At 30.9% G+C, this 14,906-nt stretch overlaps 2 protein-coding genes across 3 annotated transcripts; one reads left to right on the forward strand and one right to left on the reverse strand.

Moving 5' to 3' along the window:
* The first annotated feature begins 16 nt into the window (after positions 1 to 16).
* On the forward strand, positions 17 to 3,654 carry LOC126850480 (uncharacterized). The gene is made up of 7 exons (XM_050593547.1): positions 17 to 160; positions 297 to 446; positions 722 to 990; positions 1,485 to 1,802; positions 2,138 to 2,387; positions 2,448 to 2,722; positions 2,979 to 3,654. The coding sequence occupies exons 2-7, from the start codon at positions 375 to 377 to the stop codon at positions 3,235 to 3,237; spliced, it is 1,443 nt and encodes a 480-aa protein (XP_050449504.1). The 5' UTR covers positions 17 to 160; positions 297 to 374; the 3' UTR covers positions 3,238 to 3,654.
* LOC126850478 (signal transducer and activator of transcription 5B) lies at positions 1,525 to 14,611 on the reverse strand. Of its 2 annotated transcripts, none has more exons than XM_050593544.1 (11): positions 14,158 to 14,611; positions 13,259 to 13,409; positions 12,542 to 12,692; positions 12,088 to 12,428; positions 11,856 to 11,999; positions 11,293 to 11,770; positions 10,118 to 10,784; positions 9,867 to 10,022; positions 9,563 to 9,788; positions 6,165 to 6,330; positions 1,525 to 1,660 (listed from the first exon to the last, which is right to left on the reverse strand). In XM_050593544.1, the coding sequence occupies exons 2-10, from the start codon at positions 13,387 to 13,389 to the stop codon at positions 6,168 to 6,170; spliced, it is 2,457 nt and encodes an 818-aa protein (XP_050449501.1). In that variant the 5' UTR covers positions 13,390 to 13,409; positions 14,158 to 14,611; the 3' UTR covers positions 1,525 to 1,660; positions 6,165 to 6,167. The 2 variants fall into 2 exon arrangements, with proteins under 2 accessions (XP_050449501.1, XP_050449500.1); XM_050593543.1 differs by lacking the exon at positions 1,525 to 1,660 and adding an exon at positions 13,819 to 13,975 and having other exon boundaries at positions 3,651 to 6,330.
* Between the last annotated feature and the right edge of the window lie 295 nt (positions 14,612 to 14,906).

Consider the following 14,906-nt stretch of genomic DNA (forward strand, 5'->3'; position numbering starts at 1 on the left):
CCTATTTTCTTTAGGTATTACATATGTCGTTTTACCTACGAGAAAAAAGAATCATGCGCAATCGTATTCGAATCTAAATTCATATCACAGATGGTACAAGCAAATGATTAATATCTCGAGAAGTCTCGATTATATATTTTTTCGGCGATAATATCACGAAGTTAGTTTCTGTATCATGTTGTATGTATGTCAGACATATTTTATTAGATTTTTACAATGTTACAAAACTTTAACTCTACAAGATATATAATATTATTTTTAATGTTTTGATATTTATTACATCATTTTTTCTGCAGAGAAATATTAATGCAATTGTGCATTGTGCATATATATATGATACAGTAAGAAGAGAGGGAGTCATCTAAAGCTGCAATATGGAGGTTGTTGAGCTTTGTTCAAAAAGGAGAGCCTTATCTGCCAAAACAACGTGCCCATGCAAGGCTAAAGTAACGTTTACTTTATCTTGCAAACTCAATTATTTCTAATGATTTTTATACATAATGCTGAAATCCATTATCACGACTGACCTTTCGTATACAATGTTGATTGAATGATGTTTTTATTATAAAAATTAATTGAGAAATTGCCCAGCCAAGAATTATTTATATTTATAATTTACAATTGTTACTAATTATTATTATTCCATATTGTAATATAATATACGAACGATTATATTATATTTATATATCAATTATTATATAATATTCATACACGCATACAGTATGCCAAAAGGTACGTGCAGCCTCCGCGTGCAAAGTCCTTCGCACCGGAGCGATTATACAAGGTGCCATCGAAACAACTCGAGACCAATACAACTTATTATTTATCGTATTTGAAAGTGGATCCGCGTTGCACTCGATCGCAACCGATTCGGCCCGTTCACAGTCTTCAGAGCAGTACTGGAAAATTTGCCGATGAGACGACAAACCACTTATCTTACAGGCCCGTATGGCAGATTGTTAAAGCAGAGCCTATTATACCGAAACGTAGGTGGGTAAGAAAAAACTCATATGTCATATCTTTTTGCGCCGTCTTCGCAATGTGCAAAAGGAAAGTATTTTTGATACAGGCACGAATGTGTCTACCGAATAAGAATATCAAAATTTTATTATATTTTTGTATTTTTTTTTTACCCAATTTTTACACTTTTTACATTTATTAACAATTTACCATTATTTACTATTATATTTAGATAGAGAGAAAAATGGTTAATAATTATTATTTCTATTTTTTATTTATAATAATAATTGTAAATATGTATAGTTATTTATGTTATTACTAATTATTTATTAAAAATTATTTTATTAATTAATAATAATTTTAATATAATAAAAATATTTTAATTCTAATGTAAATGCAAATAAAAGATATATGTAAAGATTAACAGTAACATAGTTGCGCATACAAAAGTCTTTAATTATTATTACTTAAGTTTTCTAATTTTACAAATTATAGTTATACAATAATTATATTTTATTTATTAGAACGACAGCTGCGGGTGTAATGGAAACCGAAACAACGATTCGACGTGATTATCCACCAAAGCATGTCGAGAAGCCAGAAATGATTATACCTTGCGGAAGTATCCGCACAAGTTCAGCACCCTTAGATGACAGAACGATGACGAGACTATCATATATTTCTCCTGGACCTATTGAACCTGCAATCAGTTTTAAACCGATAATAAAATATTGTCCACCGAAGCAGCCGCTATTTAGAGAGACGACACAGAAGCTGAGCTATCAACCCTTTGTCGTTGATAAGAAGGAACTCCCTTCCTGGGCACAAAAACGGGCATATAAGTATGTATCATGCATCTCTGAATCTCTGAATATTATACATTTTTTGATACGATTATGTAATAATAAATTAATAATAAAGCACACATTCAATAATATAAATTGTTCTCCATAAGGTATTTATTTATGTGTAAAAAATATTGATTCAAATATATATGACTTTATTTCGAATATTAATTAAATTCCCTCAAGAATATATAAAGTAATAAAAATTAGATTCCTTGTGAGAAATAATATAATTATATAACAATATTTATCTTTTTTTTTCTCTCTTATTTTTATGCGTGCGTATAATATAAAAAACAATATTAATATATTTTAACTTGAATATTTTTAAGACCGCCAAATATTGCAATGTGTGGCAAAACTACATATTCCGAGAGCTATATAGAGAATTACGCAGTTTCAATGGAAAAACCTTTTCTTCCTATGGCGGCATACATATTTCCTTACGGTGCCGAATTCGCGAATAAAACTATTTACAAGGAAAGCTATCTGCCGGCTGATGCGGAGCGCATGGAGCCGTTTATTCCTTACGGCAGTATCTCTATCCCCGACGTAAAAATGGCCACCGATACAACCAACAAGGTGATCCTGTCTTCTCCGATTATGTCTGGATAAAAACAAACATAGGGTATCATTTTATAGTTGAGTTATCAACGTGTCTGGACTGAAAGGCGGAAGCCGTTCGTGCCACCACGCCCTAAGGGTATAACAACCGGTAAAATGCAGTCGGATACGACGACTCGTTGCGAATATGTAGCAAAAACGACATTACGTCCAGACCTTATCATCCCATGCGACAATATCCGCACTGCCGACGTACCGCTTGAGAGAGATACGACTACCGGGTTGTCTTACGTAAAACTTGACGGAATAAAACCTGTTTGCAGTTATAAGCCTACAGCTATGCAATATCGCAGGTAAGATGGAGAAGCGTGAAAAAAAAGATATATTAAAGATATAAGTAAAAGATATAAGTATATACTAAATCAAACAGGACTACAAACTATATCTATATGTTAAAAAAAAAAAGATTTTTAACGAAAGGAATTTAATTCCTCTCGAAAGAAAAAATCTTTTCATCTAAAAAAGGAGACGATTAAACTATATTCTTACGATATAATTAGCCTGTTTTTCAAATTGTTGCATCAATTCTGCATCCCACTTTGTCCACAGGCCGGAAATTAAGATAGATTCTGAAACGATAAATAAATTATCGTATCAGACATGGACGTTGAAACCTAAAGAAGAAATCCCGTGGGCCCAGAAGGGTAAGTATCGGCCACCGAAACATCCGATGATAAGCGACACGATCTATCATATGAGCTATCCTGAACCGGGTCACTATGTCGAGGATAATACGTCCGAGTGTTTGTGTCCAATTGATGAGCAAGCTGATATTTCTATATCTACTCCGGCAAGAGCAGCATCTTAAATGTTTTTGAATTAGACACAATATACACTTGCTGATATATTACGCATCACTTTAATTCATTAATGATCTATTTTCAGGACAAAGATTCTTTATAGATAAAATATTTATTCTTTATTAGATAAAATAAAATTATTTTAGGATAAAATCAAAATAACAAAATTTTTTTATAAATCTTCTAAAAAAAGAATATCCTCATGTATGTTCTTTGAATATCTAATTTTCCGGAAAAGAACGTAGAAATGGTTGCTTCAATTAGAATTGTTACACTAATTGTTGATCTAAAATTCTTTATACCATATGTCAAAAAGATTCTAATATCAAAAATGAAAAAGCAAAATTAAGCGGGTTTATACATTTTGCTCTTCGAGAATTGTATGATAATTCTATTCTAAGTACAATAAATAGCCGGCATATTGATTTACAATGTACTTTATTGTGAAAACATGCATGTTATATCAAATATAGCAATGTAGTAAACAAGGAGATGGGCACATCAGTAATATAATAATCATTTCTCGCTTAATCATTCTCGATAATAAAATAAACTCTAATTTTCAATAAAAAGAACAATAGATAATAATAATGCCTATATTTACTCAAAACGCACATTCTCATACACATATAATAATATAAAGATAACATTGTGTATGTATTCCTATTCACGACGGATTTATGTTTTATATTATGGATACATATATAATAATTGACAAATTTTCTGTTAATATATGCATATAAGAAAATAGAAGAAAATAGACCATAGTAAGTTAACTTTAAGTTTACAATGTATATATATATGTGTGTATCTAAAGATGGGATTGCTCTTCATATATATCTTCTTATTCTTTCTTTATACATTCTCCCTTTTTGCTACAAAAATTAGATTATCTGCTAAATAACGCATATATGAATTTCCATGAAAAATCTCAGAAGATCATATATGTATATATAAAAATTTAATATTGCGGGAATAACGATTAAGATATAAAATAAAAACTAATTAAAAAATTGCAACTTATTTTCTTAAATCGGCTAGAATTTGCCGAAAAATGTAAGAATATAAGGTTTAAAAAAATTTAAGGCACTCAAAAGATCATATCAAATGTCACATTGTTATAATCTATTCTAAGAGATTTGATCTGATCTTTTCCTAAAACTCAAAAAAAATGCAATCAAAGATTTTTCATTCAATATAAAATTCGATCCTTTTCCAATAATCCAAACATTCTATTGAAACTTGACTATACAATCATGTATATGTATATGAAGATGATTGTCTATTTTTTTAATTAACATTTCTTGTACTCTCAAAATCTCTTCGGTAAATATCTAGCTCCTATATCTAATTCTTCTAAACATATTTTTAAATTTGAAAGTAATAATAACATTATTTTTTTTATACAGTGTTCTCTAAAAGTGTAAAAAATCAATTTGCGACTATCAAATATTCTTTGAATTATCATTAAACATTAAACAAAAAAAAAGAAAAAATGAGCAGATTATCTGTTAACATTTTTTTCTACAAAAAGATATAAGCATTTAATAAAAATAATTTTTATATATACATGAATTTATATGTATATATATGTCATACAATGTATAGATACGAATTGAATTTCTATTCTTATATATAAGGTATGTAATTATATTTATAAGAGCCTTTTCAACTCTTTTCATATATCGTAGATAATAACAATCTTTGTACGTAGATTTGTTTATATTCTACAAAAATTTAAAGTAATGCCATTAAATGATAACGTTAAAGGAGATATGAAGAATGTAAGAAAAAGCAAAGATTCGATAAAATGTCATCAAAACATCAACTGTAGTGCAAAGAAATAATTTTTGGTGTCGCTTTCTCACTAGTATAAACTCACATATTAATGTATAAAAAATAAAAGATTTAGAAGAAAAGTAGAAAGAAGGCATTGACCAAACATCGAAAGATCCTCCGTTTTTCGATTCAGAAATATTTACAAAGAGGGAAGAATTCAAGATTTTCATCCCAACACAAAATATTGAATAAAAATAAATACGCGTGCCAAATATTTTCGTACATTCACGCGTGTTAATATGTTTTGTGCAGAGACCCTCAAACTTTATTACACTTATGCGTAATTTATTTGTGTGCATGATCAACAGATATATATTACTATTTTAAATGTATATACAGTGATCTCCGATTGTAAGCATACATTGCTTGCTTAGTCATTTTTCACTAATAGGACATTAGATTTGTTTTCTCTAAAAATTGCTCTTTGTCAGCATCAAAGCTTAATCTTTTAAATCAGGTAATCAGTTGAAGTTTTAGAATCGTTCTATCGAGAATCAAAGGCTCGTTTGCTTACAATCAAGAATCGTATCTACAATCGAGACTTTCCCACTGTATATATAGATATAGCATATGTAATAGAACACCCTTCTAATTCAGGTATCGAATTCTTTTATTTTGGAATCTTCCCTCAATTCTCCCACTCTAATGGCACATGTGCGAAATAAAAATATCATCGTCCCGCGTTTTATCTTTCACTCGCTTTGTCATTTTGCATTATTAGATGACAAATGGACATAAAAGGAGAATAGCGCAAAAGGAAAATTCCAAATTATTCAAAATAATGTAAAATTTAGAATAAAGACGACAATCGAGAATAGCGAGGTTCTCATAACAATTCTTTACTTTTTTACAATTTTTTAAAGATGTACGAAAGCTAATTCTTTCGTAATTATGATTGCGTGTATATACATGAGTATGAATAGTTTTTTAAGGGGGAAAAAATCATTTTAAGATATATTAATTCCCTCCTTGCATTAAATAATTCACATATCATTGTATAATATATGCTGTTATTATACCAACGTGTAGAACGTAAACTGATAGAGATCGAAAAAAACATCAATATCGAGCTTTATGATGATTATCATTCGCATACCTTTTATTGTGGCTTGATAACGTTGTACGAAGTTGGTATGAAGTCAAAGTCGTTGAAGTTATGTAGTTGGTCCAGGTTGAGATTTTCGTCGATCGGCTGCATCAATTCCATGTTCAAATCCGAGCTTGATGATCCAATGTTTGACTGGCCGAGACCCTGAGCGTAACTATCACAGATCAAAACACATCCCCAATCACTGGCAATTCGCTAGTAATAAATTATCATAAGCATAAAAATATCTTTCTCTCTTTCATATTGCTTTTTTTCCTTTTTCTTTAAAAAAAGTGCGTGTGCTTTTATCTACTATTTTCTTTTTACAGATGCCCGATTGTAGCCGGTATAGTCGGTACAACACGGCAAAAAGGGGAATGACAATCATAAGAGTCCCATCCGAAACAAAGCAGTTGGTACATCAATCATTTGTTCTCGAGAAAAGCAAAAGAAGAAATCGTGCGCATGGTTTATTTCTCCTCCAATCCTTTGTGACGCGTGCATAGTACGAGGCAACAAAATGACGATACATATATATTTTAACGAGTTTGCAAATAACGACTAATTACTCAATTGCCAGCTGCGAGTGATTGGAGCTGTATTTTGCAGGATAGTATCAATTTTTGGTGTTGTACCGGCTTTTTCCGGCTTTCTTAGACACAATTGTTATATTTAAATTGAAACATTCGTCTATCCCGTTCGTGCATTCTTTTCAATATACGAATATTTACGTTCGTACATGTTCAATATATATAATAGGAATTAATAATACACAAGAATTCATAATACAAAAGCTATATATTGCATATTAAGCCATGATATATGGTAAACCGTTGCATTCGAAAAGTGAATCATAGAAAAATACTTAGCAGTCAAAAAATTAATTATGCATTAATGAAGTTTCTGATTGGTCCACAATTGAGATAATTATACGATAGACATTGTTAAGATAGAAATAATTTATACAATAACAAAAATACGATCGATTTTTTTCTATTCCATATATACATATGTATAATCAGAACTTAGCATTTTCTCTATTTTAAAACATTCTCTTCTTACTCTATATAAATGAAAATGTCGTTAAACACGCTCTATTAAGATAGTTATATGTTACATAGTTATACGATCACAAGATAAACTTAAATAGTAAAAACAGCAAAAAAAGAAAATCCTGGAATTTAGAAGAAAGCGGCCGATTCGTAATGTATTCGTATTTGAAAAGACCGAGAATAAAAAAATAGCTAGAAGAGAGAACAAATTGATTGCCAACTGCATCTGCTCTAAAATAAAGTATTTATCTTCACAATGATAAATTTAAAAAGGAAATGAACTAATGAAAGTCAAGTGCAGAAAATAAAGCATCAATTATCTTGAACAAATTTCTTTAATTATATAAATAAACATTTTAGTTTCCTTTTTTTGAATAATCTTCAGTAACTGTTAACTAAATAATACTTGTCATGTTTCTATGTATGATATGTATTATGTTGTTAATAGTTATTAAAGATGATTAAAAAAAGTAGCAAAACGTTTATATCTGGATAGTTAAAAGAATTTATTGAAGATAATTATTGGCATTGTTTTCTACCCTTAGTTCTTTTTAGTCCTCTCTCTTTTTTGTTTTCATATTATTTACTAAACTATTATATTTTTTTTGCACAAATTTATTTAGGAATTTGAATTTTTTTGTTATAAATCAAGTTATTTGTACAATATAGATGTTATAGTTATTTTATACACATTAATGTTAAAAAACAATCAAAATTCAAGTAGAAAACAAAGATCGAACTTTTAATACCAATTATACAACTTGATGCATTATTAACAATATTTAAAGTTAAAATAATTGTATATAAAGGCACTTATATATTTGAAATTATATATATAAAAATTATATATTAATATATATTATATATTAATATATAATTATATATTATATATTAATTTATATATATATATATATATATATATATATATATATATATATATATATATACATGCTCTCTTATGATTAAATACTACGACAGTTTGATAAATTAATATTTAATGTATAAAGTTAGTGGAGTCATATAAAAACATAAGCAGTAAGATAATGAAACAGTGAGTAAATCAATTTTCAATTCTTTGCTTATTTTACTGCTTCATGATCGATTTACTTACTATTCTATTCAATGACTATTCAATGACTTGCTGCTTGTTTTTGTACGTATGTACCACTAGTCTAATATAATGCCCTTTAATACTAAATTTATAGATAGTTGGTCCAATTATTGTAATTATTGAACAAAAATACTAAAACATTAGATATATGCATCGTAAAAAGATACAACAAAATCAAAACAAAAACAAAAAAGAACAGAATATTATCAACATATGATCGTCATTGAACAACCAAACCATCGTATATTTATATGCATTTTAAACATTTTGATAAATAACCCTTATTTGCTGTTCTTTTGAGACTAGTAATAATTCATTATTGTCCAATATATACAATATCATTCATTCAATTAGATATTCCAAATCAATTAGATATGATTTGTTGTATACTTTGATGCATATTGATTTCTTCTGTCGTAGCTAAATTATAAAACTAAATATATCATAAAAATGTCTACAAAAAAGTATCCGCAAAAAAAATACCTACAAAAAGTGTAGGTGTAACTGTTTACATTTCTTTACAAAATTTTGTATCAAAAAATCTTTACAAAAAAAAAAGAAAAAAAAAGAATACTGATGGTTTCTATTTTCCTATTATGGAAAGCCAGAGATATGCAAAGTGTGAGTTATTTGCAAGGAATGTTTCACAATTCATGTTCTTTGCAAATTTATTAATTGTATGTCTTGAAATAATCTCACATTTCATTATCCTCAATAGCCACATCTTGCATATCCTGGTATAGTTAAAATTTATTTTAATATACAATAAAATAAAACAAAAAATGAAATCTTTTATGTTATCAAAAATAGAAAAATTCAGAAACAAAACTCAATAACAATACATATTTAATTATACAGTCCATTTTTAAAGCTGTAGTTCAAAGATATCAAATTTTTCTATCTTAGATTATTATTCACAAAAGGAATACGGAGAATTGTGCTACAAAAGGCGAAAAGGCAATTTATTAAAAAAGAAATTAAAAAAAACCAAATGTATAGAATATCTCTTATTATCCAAATAAATAAAACAAAAAAAAATTTCTTCAAAAATTATATGATTAATAAAAAAAAATATTACATATTTTTATTCAGTTTAACATGTGTAGTGAGATTCGATTGCTTTTCAAGGAGATAACAAAATATAAATGCGTTTCAAACGCATCTAGATATAGTCATTAAATTATCAATTGGAATCTGAAAAATTTAGTCAAGATTGTCGATTGAGCATTCCCCAAGGGACTAACCTTGATGCTACAGACGGTGTGTCCCTTATAGAAGGATCAGGGCTGTGCGTTTGAAATATGGTCTGCGGGGTAGCGGGATAGCTTCCACTTGGTGCAGCTTGGCTGTTGTTATTTATCCCCCCTACGGAGGAATGAGACGGTGTTTGACCACCGAAGCCGGCCGTGCTCCAAGCTGGCACTTGCGTTACTAATTGCGGCTTAATATATCCATTTGTTGATGGTTGCTCTGCAAAAATTAATTAATTATTACTGATTAATTTACTCAATAATTAGATAAATTGGTTCACTGTAAAATTCGACTTACCAGTAACTGGTGTACAGTATTTGGAAAAAATCTGATCTTTATTTATATTTGGATAAAGATACAACAAGTGTTGTAGATCGTAAATGCGGTCGCCCAAGCTACGAATGGCGAAGTCTTTGCCCGTAAATGGCTGGAGCATGAAAACTTCCTTTTGTTCTGAAAAAAAATTGAAGATACAAAAAATTATTGATATGACATACATATCAATAAAAATCACACATAATAATCTGACATTTGTTTCGATATTTTACCTCCAACCCATGCAATAGTAATACCACCGAGTTCAGAATCGGAAAATCGCATCAAGAAAGTGCCTGCCTGACACTTTGCCAGTATCTCTTCCGCTTGCTTCTTTCGGACGAATCCAAGAATGCATCCGTCCATCCATGGACTTTTTAAATGTTCCCTGGTCAACTTCATGATAGCATAGAACCATTCCCAAAATGTGAAACTTCTCTCGGGCAATGGTTCTTTGCAGAACTGTGCCCAGCTCAGCGGCGTATTCGAATAATCTGGCGATATAGTACCGCGGAATGCTTTCTCCGCAAGAAATCTGAGATGGTCCGCGGTCAAAGTGCGACCAGTAGCTGAGGTAAATTTCATATTTAAAGCTTCCGCTACTTGTCGCCATAGTACTTTGTCAGGTACGAGAAACGGCACTCTCCCTGCTTCAGAAAAAGCATTATCCCAAGTAACTGTGGCCCAAGCATGCGGTTCCTGATTGCCGTGTACAATTACGACTACGGGCAGGCTCAGGGTCCAAACTTCGAATACTAATTCGCCGCCAGCGACAGAAAAATGCGATTGAAAAAGTAACGAGAATTTTTCGTCCATCACGGATTCTGTGCCCTTTTTCTCGGCTCGCTTAATTTTTTTCAACTGCATGTTGCGAAAACTCACCGACAGTTGTCCAACCGACTATACAAAATAGTATTATGAAAAATATATAACAATATTTTTAATTATCTAATTTATATTATTCAGAATGTTTACTCATATCTTGTAAAAAAAAATTACTTAAATTTTCAAGTATTTTTATTTAAAACCCCTCATTAAAAAATATATATATATATATATTAACTAAATTTATATATTAACTAAAATTTTTTGAAATAAAACTTTTTTATTGTATGCCTTTTCTAATATTCACTAAAATACAAAGCTATTTAAGTTTTAAATGTTACATTCCGCAAATTTACTAAAAGAAATAGTTTTCGTAAAATATTTTTCATTTTTTTTATTTTTTTAATTTTCTGAATCTCAATAAAAATCAATGACAATTCCCTTATTTTTCCAAGTATAAAAAAAAATTCCTAAGAATTTCAGGTTTTCCATGTTTTTTCAAGAAGTAGACACTCTGTTAATGCGCGCGCGCACACGCACACATGCTTATAATATAAAATTAATATTAAATATTGTCGCAAACCTGATGATATTCCATCGAGCCAACGTTATTTAAAATCTCTCCACTGACTTCGCCATTCTTCATTTTATCGTTCTTCAGCAAAGCATTCGCTTGCGATTCGCTAATTATGCTGGCTTTTACTTGCGGCGGTGTCATGTGAACATTCAATTTAGCGCCGACAAGAAGGCGCACCGTGCTCGTGAAACGAGTGTTGGTTTTCATAACTTGTGGAGGTTGTTTCTCAATAATAAAAGTACTTGTAACCAACGAACTAAGCAGTTGCGTAATTTGAGTGTTTAAAGTTGGGAAAATATTCGGCAGCATATTCGTTACATATATATTAAAGTTAGCGAAGTCGTTCGTTAGACGTATCCCATCTCTGATGTGTTGCCGAGTCGACCAAATTATATCAGCGAGATTTTCGCACCAATTCTGAATCATATCCAAATTACCAGTGAAAGATGCCCCATTGCCAGCTAATTGTTGATCTCTCTTCCAACTGAGTAAAATATCAAAATCATATTTTATAAGTTGACAATATCATACACATAAACATATACATTTTATACATGTCAACATTTTACCTGATAAGTTCCTCATCGAGAATTCTCGATTGTAATATACTCAACTTAGTAATGACATCTTTCATTTTATCCATACATTGCATACGCAAGTGTACTATAGAACCTGTTTTGCTTCTCAATGCCAAATCCCTGTCATTTTTTTGTCTGGAATTCGAAGAACTTTCAGTAACAACATCTGTGTGCTATATACTTTGTAAAATCTACTCTTGAATACTTATTTAAATTATTTTACCTTTTGATTTCTTTTTCGAACTCCATGGGAGTATGCGAAGAGAGCTGTTGTACATTAGCCGCGTTTACCTTTGTATATTCATTATATAGAATAGAAAAGTCTTGTTGTTCTTCTTCAAGCTTTCGTAGGTCATTCGTATTTTCGTATACATTTTGATGTAAAATTGCGAACTGTTTTTTTATTTGCATGGCCGACTCGCTTGATATTGCAATCTTATCGATATTCACATGTGATTTTTTTGGATGTCCTAAGTTTTCAGCTTGTACCACAAGTTTCGTTTCTGTATCTAAGCAATATTTTATTGTAAGAAACAGCCTCAGTGGATCTTCATTATATTTTTGCTGAAATATAAGTATATAAGCATAATTGATTAAAAGCAAATACAGACATCTAAATTCAATTAAATTACAAAATATAACACAAGACAATATGAGAAGAGATATGTATAACTTACACGAAGTATTTTAGAAGCATCTAATAACTTTAATTTCATCAAAAAGTTATCTCCACTTTGTAGATTGCCCATTCTGATTTCTAACTCTTGTATCATTTTTACAAGAAAACTAATTATGTCTGACTCACTTTGTATATTCGAATTTGAATTCCTAGAATAATTGATAATTAATGAATTAATTTAAAACATAAAATTTAAAAAAATTCTGAAAATATTAAAATATATATGTGCAACATAAACTAAATAAAACAATTTAATTTTTTATTAGATCTGATAGTTGCACTAATATTATGTGAAATTTTGTTAAAATATTTATATATATATATATATATATATATATATATATATATATATGTATGTATATATATATATATATATATATATATATATATATATATATATATGTATATATATATATATAAACAAATATATTCATAATATATTTATAATATATTTTAAACATATATTTTCACTTGATTTGCTGGCTCTCTCTTCTTGTAATATAAGAGCAAAACAAATAGAGAATTTTTTAAATTTTATTATGTTCCAATAAAATTCTATAGTATTCTAAATATTCTATAAATTTTTTATGCACAAGAGAAACCATTGAAAAAATTTTCCATGTTTTTCCAGAAGAAATAGACATTTTCCCTCTATCTTTAAACTTAATGTTTATATACTTACTGTTTATATACTTAATAATTTGTCTATACTTACAATAATTGTTGTTCTAACCATGATGATAAGAAATGTCTCACTTCAATTGGAAATTTGTTTTCACTATATACAGTGTGTATTTCTTTCTGTATCTCTTCTGGCAACTTTTCTGCTCTCTGCCACAACGACATACTTTATGATGTTAAACTCTCTGTAAAGATATACATTAAGTTACATTGTTATTAAATAGTCAATTTTTATTATTATACACATAAATGTATTTCTGTCATGTTAGTAATTAAAAAAAAGCCTGAAAAAAGAACTATCCAAAGCATATATAATCATTATATAAGCATTATTTTAGCATCAAATTGAAGGGTAATAATTCACCAGTATTTGATTCAATATTGCAAAAAAAAAATGTATATATAACAAATACAAACGTCTCATTTCAATGAGAAGCGAATAAAATTTTTATTTTTCTTCGAATTACAAGCAATGAATTGCTTGAATTGGAAAAAAAAAATAAAAAAATAAAAAACAATTCTTATGAAACATAGTTCGTAATTCACCGCGGTACCATCTTACTCATCGGAATAGAAACAAATCGGCTCATCTACCTCTCGCGATAGATGCTTGCTGCGTACGAGAATCTTGCTCCGAGATAAGAACGGGGATGCGCAGAATTTTACGCGCGGACAAATTGCACATGATGGTGGAGAATCGCGCGGGGGCTTAGAGACAGTCAAGGCATGTCGAGCGCGAAATCGCACTTTCCTGAGAAGAAAAAAAAGACATGTATCACGCTGCGTAACGCGTAGATAAGAGAGAACGGAGCGGAAACGAGAAAAAAGAGGGGAGGGGGAACAAGAAAGATGAAGACAGAGCAAGCAAAAAGCATGCGATGACTACTGGCACCTGGCAACTATTCTAGAAGTCGTTGGACTTTATCTACTCACCTTCTCTCTCTTCGATTTCGTAACAATCTCCGGCAGAAAGGTAACACGCACAATTGCGTGTTCGCTAGCGCTAGCGCCGCCGCCGCCGCCGCCACCGCCACTACTGCTGCTCGATGTCTTCCGGCCTCTACTGTCTCCGACGTCGTTGACGTCGTTTCCTCCTGCTTCCTCTCTTCTCCTCGTACTCTTATTATGATCTGTGATCCTCGATGAAATGCTGTGCTTAGGCAATGACCCAGGCTAATCGCGAAATGATCGCAGAGCGGTTTCGTAATTATGGGAGGCGGTCACTCTCGCACCCGCACTCATCAGCATCCATCAATAACGTGGTGGGAAACTTCGTCCCTACTCCTACGAATTTTCCTTACCACGACGTAGTCGTCCAATGCCTGTTCTCGTTCTCCAATCGTCTTTCACGCTCGCAAAGAGCGTTGCGCCTGACAAGCGACGTGGGCGATGACAAAATGAACGGAGCGGACGAAATTCTCGGAATTTACTACCGTAAATGGCGCCGGTGGAGGGGCGATCGCGGAGTGGGATGGCCACGTGATCTACGAAAACCTGCGCACTTGGCGCGCCGATGTGATTTATCGATAAACAGCGGCGACAGGTCAGTTCCTTTCGGCCGCTCGCTCTCTTTCTCTCTCTCTCTCTCTCTCTCTATTCTTCTTACGCCTTTCTGCGCATAAACTGAGGCTGCGTTTACGCTTGACGCGCAACCAAAGTTTCAAGGCGTTCGATTGGCTCAT

Source organism: Cataglyphis hispanica, chromosome 6, assembly GCF_021464435.1.
Source record: "Cataglyphis hispanica isolate Lineage 1 chromosome 6, ULB_Chis1_1.0, whole genome shotgun sequence".
Lineage (NCBI taxonomy): Eukaryota > Metazoa > Arthropoda > Insecta > Hymenoptera > Formicidae > Cataglyphis > Cataglyphis hispanica.

What these genes read in the sequence shown, in the direction of transcription:
- LOC126850480 (XM_050593547.1), top strand. Translation starts at nt 375, where the DNA reads ATGGAGGTTGTTGAGCTTTGTTCAAAAAGGAGAGCCTTATCTGCCAAA. An exon ending in CGTGCCCATGCAAGGCTAAA is followed by an intron (nt 447 to 721) that starts GTAACGTTTACT and finishes ACACGCATACAG; the next exon opens with TATGCCAAAAGGTACGTGCA. An exon ending in CCACCGATACAACCAACAAG is followed by an intron (nt 2,388 to 2,447) that starts GTGATCCTGTCT and finishes ATCATTTTATAG; the next exon opens with TTGAGTTATCAACGTGTCTG.
- LOC126850478 (XM_050593544.1), bottom strand. Translation starts at nt 13,389, where the DNA reads ATGTCGTTGTGGCAGAGAGCAGAAAAGTTGCCAGAAGAGATACAGAAA. An exon ending in ATGCTTCTAAAATACTTCGT is followed by an intron (nt 12,429 to 12,541) that starts GTAAGTTATACA and finishes CTTATATTTCAG; the next exon opens with CAAAAATATAATGAAGATCC. An exon ending in ATACTGTACACCAGTTACTG is followed by an intron (nt 9,789 to 9,866) that starts GTAAGTCGAATT and finishes TAATTTTTGCAG; the next exon opens with AGCAACCATCAACAAATGGA.